The 9,408-nt window shown below is 34.5% G+C and overlaps 1 protein-coding gene across 1 annotated transcript; it reads left to right on the top strand.

The window, feature by feature from the left end:
* Positions 1-350: 350 nt before the first annotated feature.
* On the top strand, positions 351-3,051 carry LOC112037487 (NAC domain-containing protein 92). Its single transcript, XM_024070329.2, has 3 exons — positions 351-625; positions 1,760-2,025; positions 2,116-3,051. Exons 1-3 carry the CDS (start codon positions 472-474, stop codon positions 2,647-2,649), a joined length of 954 nt encoding a protein of 317 aa, XP_023926097.1. The 5' UTR covers positions 351-471; the 3' UTR covers positions 2,650-3,051.
* Positions 3,052-9,408: the final 6,357 nt, after the last annotated feature.

The raw sequence follows: 9,408 nt of genomic DNA, 5'->3' as shown, positions 1-9,408 counted from the left end.
TGTAATATAGACTCAACCCTCGTGCACAAAGAATTGCCACTCATATCCACTACAAAATTTTTAAGGTTTATATATAATTGGCACAACTTTTTCTGACCCACTTGTTTGAAATAATTGAATTGTTGCCCAGTCAATGAGACAACTACGTTTGGTAATTGGGTAATAATTCTACAACCCTAGTGACAATTAAGGAAATACACCCACAAATATGTGTAAGAAGCCACGTAATTTCCATGCCTCCATCATTTTGTCAACGTGTTAGCTGTAATTAACAACTTAAAAAAAGACTAACTATGGCAGCTTCTTCTTCAAGTGTGAGTTTATAGAACACATTAAATACCCACCATTAAAACCTCATGTTAGTGATGTTATCAAGCTATATTTCTTTTTAAGAGCTTCATCGTCATCGTACTCTTCAGCCACAAGAATCTAAAGCCTCATCATTTGGCTTCCAAATACTAAAGATCATATATGGAGGAAAGTCTCCCTCCTGGCTTCAGATTCCACCCCACAGATGAAGAGCTCATTACGTATTATCTAACTCGCAAGGTTTCTGATCTTAGTTTCACGTCAAAAGCTATAGCCGTTGTTGATCTCAACAAGTGTGAACCTTGGGACCTCCCAGGTAGTCTGAATGTTAGATTATTTTTCTGCAACTATCATTGACATGTCTAATTATTTCAACCTTTATAATTTCCACTTTTTTTTAAAACATAGTTTAATGTTGTTTAGGTTCACATGTTTAGTTTTTCTGTCAAAATATCATTCCTTCGTAAAGTTTCATGACTTCATAGATTTTATTAATTTGTAGACTATCTTTTCTATATATATTTTTTCCTCTAAAATGAACAATGTAAAGTTTTGAAAAGGGAAAAGTTGATATGTCTTTAATTCCAAACAAATTCTTTCTTTAAATTTTCCCTTTCTTGATCATGACAATTGTTTTCTTCGTTTAGCTCCTTAGTTATCAACATGTTCTATTCATATATAATAATTTTGATGGGCATAATTAAAATGGTTGTTGTGGTGTATGAATTAGCCTTAATAAGACACAACTAACAAAATTCGATGTAATTAACCAACAACTTTCTGGTGATCTTTTTTACCAAAAAATAAAAATAAAAAATTCTGGTGATCTTTACTTCCGTACAAATGACATATTCTTCCTATGTTATTGCTAAAGTTGACTTTTTATGTGAATGAATAGTTTCTTTAATATTTCCATCTAAGATACTCGATGAGTCATGTAGAATCCTTCACTTCTCCAATTTTTTCCCAGGTTGGTTTTGGATTTGAGGATTAACATTAAGAGATTTGAAGAATAATTATTTGTATGAATTGTTATATATAAATTTAACAACACATGATCTGTGAATTTTGAAATTATTCTCAAACAAAAAACTTATGATTTAATTTATATATTGGAAATGATATCTTATACAAACCTAATTATTTTAAATTCACATAATAAAGCTCAAATTCATCGATAAATTTAAGTAATAATATATATTTTTAATTTCACACTCTTTTAAGTCATTTTAATAAAAATTTAAATTCAAATCATTGTCTTTAAACGCCTCTATCCAAAAAAACTCACTAATGAATTTCGAGTCCATCTTAGTATAAATGAATCCTGAAAGTTAAAAAATGTTCAAATATGATTCTGGTAATATTTCTTAAATAATTAAATTCTAAGATCCTATATCAATGTAAAGAGAACAAATCAAATACTAATATTAAATCACTTTATGTGGTTCAGGCAAGGCTTCCATGGGCGAAAAAGAATGGTACTTTTTCAGCATGAGAGACCGGAAATACCCAACAGGTCTTCGAACCAACAGAGCCACTGAAGCAGGCTATTGGAAAACCACAGGGAAGGACAAGGAAATATTTCGTGCTGGAGTGTTAGTTGGGATGAAGAAAACCCTAGTGTTTTACAAGGGAAGAGCTCCTAGGGGCGAGAAAAGCAACTGGGTTATGCATGAATATAGGCTAGAAAACAAGCATCCTTTCAAATCGTCAAAGGTAACCAAACACACAAAACTTTCAATCCTAACATTGTAAATTGTTTATTTTGCAATTCTTGATGGATTGTTGGCCTTTCTTTATTTCCAGGAAGAATGGGTGGTTTGTAGGGTTTTCCAAAAAAGTGCAATGAAAAAACCACAGCAGACACCATCAACGCTGCCATCTCTTGAGTCTCCATGCGATACAAACTCTATAGTAAACGAGTTTGGAGACATTGAGTTACCAAATTTGAATAACATTGCAAATTCATCAAGTGGGTTCAGTAACATATCACCGCATAGTTACAATAGCGACAATAATAATATTAACATGAACATGAACATGAATAATTGGGCTGCAGTAAGGGAAGCAGCTGCGGCTAGTCTTCCATCACTCTCATGGCCTTCAAGCTTGCTAAGCTCTGGTCTTTCCGTGAATTCCTTGCTTCTCAAGGCATTACAACTGAGAAATTATCAATCAAGAGACGCTACAAGTACAGATTACTCGTATATGCCACAAGGGTTTTCTCAGTTTGGAAGTGAGCATTTAAGTTCAAATTTGCAAGCTTCTTCCTCTAAGGTTTTAGAATCTGTGCAACAACAGCAATCGGAGCAACCATTCAATATGGACTCCATGTGGTGAAGCAATCTTAAAGTACGAGAACTAACTTCTTGTAAACATTTCTTCTGTTTAAACCATATATATATGACCTATCGACAAATGGAAATATTACATTGTTGTCACAAGGTAATTGATGGGGCTAAGCCCATGCCACTAATGTTGTATTGTTGTTCAGTTCTTCTAGATAGATATGTTTAAATAGGGAAGCTTCTCCGGCCATCTGTTCGTGGCTCTGTCTATCTTCAATTAAGTTGGTCTAGTTCGATGTCAAATAGGGGAAACTCCTCCCCAATCCTCGTTGTTAATTATGTACTACGTAGAACTTTTCTGTTTATACTCGTTCATTGTTGATGAATAATCCCAAGAAAAGAAAGCATTGTTGGCTGTTGGGTGCATTATATATCATGGTCTCTCTTCAATTAAGTTGGTCTAGTTCAATGTCAAGTAGGGGAAACTCCTCCCCAATCCTTCTTGTTAATTATGTACTACTTAGAACTTTTCTGTCTATACTCGTTCATTGTTAATGAATAATCCCAAGAAAAGAAAGCATTGTTGGCTGTTGGGTGCATTATATATCATGGTCTCTCTCTCCCTCTCTCTCTCTCTCATGTGTGTGTAGTACTCCATAAACGAAAATCCTTTGTGCTGTTGATTATATATCTAAGCTAAGACAATTCACATTAGCTCGTGCAAAAATGTATGTATATTTTAGTATAAGAACCTAATTTTTTTATGACAGAAATATTATTTTCATCTTTACATTTCCACCTCATTTCCACTTTGATCCTTACTTTTTTATTTTACTGCTTTTAGTCCCTAAAATGAAAAGAGTTTTCTATTTTAGTCCTTACTATCATCTCACTAATGGAAATTGTCTACATGGTAGACGGAGTGCATTGTTAGTACACTAAATATTGACGTAACCATTAAAATAATAATAAAAAATTTATTTGACATTAAAAAAATGCCACATCAGCATCTAAATTAAAAAAAAATCAATTTATCAATTTTAACAAAAAAAAATTTAAAAAAAAATTAAAAACCAAAAATCATATGAATTGAGATCTAAGTGTATCTTGAACAAGAATACCAACTCAGATTTAAGAACACAAAATTAAATACCAAAAATCACAAACCCATAAAATAAGAACACAAAATTAAACTTCAAATCTACATCAGATTAAACATGAACAAGAAATTAAACATGAACACAAAATTTAAAACCCAGAAAATTTGAATCTTAGAGCCGAAACCCAGAATTAGAATTCATGCCATCATTCTTGACAAACCTAGATAAAATTGATAAATTAAACATGAACACATTAAACATTTGAACAAGAAAACAACCCAAAAAATTTAAAACCTAAAAAATTAAATTCAAACCCAGATTCAAAAAATTAAATCCAAGCCCAAATTCAAACCCATATTTTAAACCCCACACCACCAAAGCATCAAACACAAAAATCAAACCTAGATTTTTGACCCCCAAACACAAAACTCAAAACCCAAATTTTCTTGTACTTTCTGAGAAACCAAACACAAACCTCAGATCCAAACCCTGGATCTCCATTTCGATTCAAGCCCTTGATCTCTGCCTGGATGTGTGATTAATTGGGTATCTTGTAGCCATGAGTCAATTTTTCCTAATCGATTTTGTTTTACTTCTAGGGTTGTTAGTAAGCAAGAATGAGAAAATGATATTGTGATGTTTTGGGGGTAATGGTGCTAAGTTGCTGTATTTGCATGTTATGTTAAAGATTATGGACGATCAGGACCTCAACTTCTTTGCCAATTTCCTTGGAGTGTTGATAGCATATCATTACATGGTGGCTGACCCGAAATATGAAGGCAACTAAGGTTTTCTTTCTGTTTTTGATGTGTTTGCAATAGAGATGTGGTGTTCTAGTTTTGTAGACTTTGAGCTGTTTCATAAAATGGACGAAACTTGATGTAACCAAAATGTTCTAGGATTGTGTTCTTGTTGTTTTTGTTCAAGATAAACTTAGATCTTAATATATGTAATTTTTGTTTTTTAATTATATTTTTTATTTAGTTAAAATAAGACAATTAATTTTTTAAATTTAGATGTTGACATGGCTTAATGCCAAATAAAATTTATTATTATTATTTTAATGACTACGTTAGCATTTAGTGTGCCAACAGTGCATTCCGTTTGTTATGTAGACAATTTTCGTTAGTGAGATGATGGTAAGGACTAAAATAGATCGCGTTTTTCATTTTAGGGACTAAAAGCAGTAAAATAAAAAAGTAGGGGCCAAAGTGGGAATGAAGTGAAAATATAGGGACGAAAATAGTATTTCCGTCTTTTTCTATTTTACATTTACTTTTCAAAACACCTTAAATCATTTATTTTACACTATATTTTATTAAAATATTTTTATTTACTTTTTTAATTGTTTCTCTTTCTTTATACACAACAATAACTATCATCCACTCTCTTAATTCCTTCATCCTTAGGATACATAAAGAAAGAATAAAAAACAAAACTTTGCATGGACTGATGTTGATGAATTTTGAGCTTAGCTAAATTGTGATACTTTTTTTCGTCTTTATTTATGCCAATAAACTATTTAAAAATTTTAGAGATGAGAAATAAATTTTAAAAGTTTAAAATGCTGAAAAATGAAATTCAAGCAAACTTTAGGAAATAAAACAATATTAGAAGGACATAAGAAAATCTTACAATATTTTCACAAGAAGTTGAGTTGTCAACCTACATACCATAGGTTAAACAAAAAAAAAAAAAAAAAATATTTTCCTCAACCTCATTCCAAAAACAAAATCCCCAAATAGAGCAAAAGACTTCCGCCTTATTAGCCTTTGCAATGTCTTGTACAAAATCATTTCCAAGACTAGCAAACTGCCTAAAAGGATGTCTCCCCAAGCTAGTCTTTGAATTACAAAGTACCTTCATGTCCGATTGCCTTATCTCCAACAGCATCCTTGTAGCCTTTGAAACTTTGCATCATCTCAAAAAAAGAAAAAGAAAAAGAAAAAAAAGGGAAGGTTTTGTTCTATGGCATTAAAATTGGACATGAGCAAAACTTATGACTATGTTGAGTGGAATTTTTTAGAAAAACTGATAAAAAATTGGGTTTCGCAAGTAAATGAATAAATCTCATTAGTTCATGTATCTGGTCTTTATCTTTCTCTGTCATGATCAATGGTGAACTACATAGTTTATTTCAACCCTAAAGAGGGCTCCGACAAGGAGACCTTTTATCACCTTACATTTTTCTTTTTTGTGTAGAAGGTCTTCACTCTCTTATTCAATAGACCAAATATAGCGGGGAAATTCGAGGTGTTTCTTTATGCTAGGTTGGACCTAAAGTTTCACACCTAATTTTTGCTGATGATAGTTTGCTCTTCTGTCAAGCAAACGACCATGACTACATTGCCATTCTGGGATTACTAGACATCTATGAACGGGGCCTCTAGTCAAAAGATTAATCGGGACAAAACTTGGCTTTTCTTCAACTTTAATATCGACCACCATTCACAATCCATCATCAAAGGCCGGCTAGGAGTTTTGGCTACCTCCCAATTTGAAAAATAGCCAAGTCTTCCTTCTTTTGTTGGTCAAGCAAAGAGGCAAAGCTTCAGCTACATCCGCGGAAGGGTTTGGCATAAAATTCAAGGCTAGAAAGAAAAGCTCCTTTCATAGGCGGGCCATCAATTGTTGATCAAAGCAGTCCTAAAAGCTATGCCCACTTTCACAATGAATTTGTTTAAACTTCCAAAGTGTTTATGCAAAGATATTAAGTATGTGTTTGGATAGCAATTAATCCGGCGTTTGCGTTTTCTATTTCACGTTTTCTTCCTCTTTTTTTTTTTTTTTTGCTGCTGCGCATAGGCTTGTGGGACAAACGACTACTGTTCATGAACAATAGCCATATTTTGTTGACTTTTCAACATTTTTATCAGTTCTGTGGGTCCTATGAACAGTGCACGGGACCCACAAATTTCACTTTTTAGCAACTTTTTCATTAAAAATGGGTCCCATGGCACTATTCACATATTTAAAAATTATTTTGCTACAGTGTTTTCAGTTTTCAATTTTAGCAAAATAAGTGCTATCCAAACGGACCCTAAATCACTCATTCAAAAATTCTGGTGGAGATAAAACAGGGAGACTCGAAAAATTCATTGGATTGTGTGGAACAAACTGTGCATGCTGAAGGGCCAAGAAGGTTTGGGCTTTCTGGATATTGAAAACTTCAATCTTGCTATCCTTGGAAAACAGGTCTGGAGATTAATTCACAATACAATCTCCCTTTTCTACTAGGTCTTTAAAGCAAGGTCTTTTCCTAGATGTTCAATCATGGACGGGGGGTAAACATGAAGGGATCATATGCATGGGAGAGTATTTTAAAGGCAGGACAAGTGATTGATTTGGGATCTTCTTGGCAGATAGGCTAAGGAAAAAATGTCTACATCAGAAGGGATAAATGCCTTCCAGAATTCCATTCTAGTAGAGTTATTTCACCGATGAAAAATTTCCCTAGAAATACTTGGGTTTGTGCTCTGTTAGAGGAAGATGGATCTAGCTGGACAACTGAGCGGGTGGTTGATGAATTTTTGCCCCATAAAGCTCGAGCTATTCTTAGCTTTCCATTAAGCTCTTGTAGGACCAGTGACACGCTCATCTGGAGGGGAACTAAGAATGGCACCTATTCCACCAAGAGTGCATATCGGATGCTCCATGAAGCTAAATTGGCATCCAAACCGAGGACCTCAAACTACTCTTCCCAATGGGTGTTCTGGAAGGAAATTTGGAACCTGTAAAAGGTAAAGACTCTCTCTAAATAAAACTTTGTATTTTATTGAAGAGTACTGAGCAATACAACCACTCCACTCCATAAAGTACAATTGCTTAGCTATTTATATATAGGAGCTATCTAATAAAAAAAAATGAAGAGAAACTAATTCCCACTTTTGAAGGAAAAGTGGTTAAAAAGCTTTACTACAACTAACTATGATTACAAGAATTTACATCACAGCCTTATCTCCCTAAGCCACGTGGCAGCAATTCCTCATAACTGTGCATAAATAAGTCATGGTAATGTATGGCTTCTATTGTCTCCATTAAGTAGCCCATGTCCATTACCTCATGCTCTACCCTTGGGATCATGGTCTTGCCTTTCACTGTACTGGCATCAATTCTGGAATTATCTTCCACAGCACTAGCATCAGTCCTAGCATCACCAGCATTGAGATTGATCTCATCAAGTTTAACACCCCCCCTCAAGAGCAAAGCTCTTGCTGCTTGATCATCCACAATATACTCTGGATATTCAACTTGATGAGCAAAAATATTAATCAATCCCAATTTCTTAACCATTCTAACATAGTTGTCAACACCAAGTGCCTTGGTAAAAATATCTGCCAATTGATTCTTGGATGCAACATGGAAAGTCTTGATTGTACCATCTAGAACTCTGTTTCTAACATTGTGACAGTCTGCTTTAATGTGTTTTGATCTCTCATGGAACACTGGGTTTGCAGCTATATGCAATGCTGCTTGGTTGTCATAGTAAAGTAAAACTGACTTCTCATGCTTCACTTGCAAATCTCTTAGTAAGAATAAAATCCAAGTAACTTCACAAGTGGTGCTTGCCGTAGATCTGTATTTGGCTTCAGCTGAAGATCTTGATACCATCGACTGCTTTTTTGATCTCCATGAAATCAAAGCATCTCCAAGAAAAACACAATATCCAGTAAGTGATTTCCTTGTATCTGGGCATCCTGCCCAGTCAACATCACAGTATGCTCTCAATTGTAAATCTGAATCACTTGGAAAGAAAATCCCTTGTCCAGGTGTACCTTTGACATATTGCAAAATTCTTGTTGTAGCCTGCATATGAGGAACTCTTGGTTTGGCTAAAAATTGGCTTAGCCTGTTCACGGCATATGTGATATTAGGCCTACTAAGTGTCAAGTACATCAATTTACCTATGAGCCTTCTATACTTGCTTGAATCTGGTAGAAGTTCACCATTGTCCTTTGACAGTTTCAATTGTTGTTCCATTGGAGATTTAGCAGGCTTACAACCCATCATACCTGTTTCCTTTAAAATGTCTAAAGCAAACTTCCTTTGGTTTAAGCTTATTCCCTTCTTGCTTCTAGCAATTTCAAGTCCTAAGAAAAACTTAAGTGATCCAAGATCCTTAATTCCAAATTTAGCATCAAAAACTGACTTTAAAGTTGCTATACAAGTAGGATCATTTCCTGTGATAACCATGTCATCCACATAGACCAATAAAGTTGTAAACAAAGAGCCTTTAGCATGAACAAAGAGAGAGTTATCAGCAGTAGATTGAACAAATCCAAGTTGCTGAATAGTATATGATAGTTTTGTATACCATTGTCTTGAAGCTTGTCTCAAACCATAAAGGGATTTAAGTAGCTTGCAGACAACAGGAGGAGCAGAAGAATTTGAAGAAGAATTTGAAGAATAAGAGGCAATAGAAGTCCCCCCCCCCCCTTACTGTGAAAACCAGGAGGCAATGACATGTACACTTCTTCATCTAAGTCCCCATGTAAGAAGGCATTGTTTATGTCCAATTGGTGAAGGGGCCAACACCTAGCAGCTGCTAAAGCAATAAGGACTCTAACAGTGACTGTCTTAGCAACAAGAGAAAAGGTCTCAAGAAAGTCAATGCCTTCCCTTTATGTGTACCCTTTAGCCACAAGTCTAGCCTTGTATCTCTCCACTGTTCCATCAGGATTCAACTTAATCCTATACACCCATTTACACCC

Source organism: Quercus suber, unplaced genomic scaffold, assembly GCF_002906115.3.
Source record: "Quercus suber isolate HL8 unplaced genomic scaffold, Cork oak 2.0 scaffold_43, whole genome shotgun sequence".
NCBI lineage: Eukaryota > Viridiplantae > Streptophyta > Magnoliopsida > Fagales > Fagaceae > Quercus > Quercus suber.
This window is presented reverse-complemented; position numbering and strand designations above follow the sequence as displayed.

Coding starts and splice junctions, on each gene's coding strand:
- LOC112037487 (XM_024070329.2), top strand. CDS start 472: ATGGAGGAAAGTCTCCCTCCTGGCTTCAGATTCCACCCCACAGATGAA. Junction 626..1,759: donor TGAACCTTGGGACCTCCCAG/GTAGTCTGAATG, acceptor TATGTGGTTCAG/GCAAGGCTTCCATGGGCGAA. Junction 2,026..2,115: donor ATCCTTTCAAATCGTCAAAG/GTAACCAAACAC, acceptor CTTTATTTCCAG/GAAGAATGGGTGGTTTGTAG.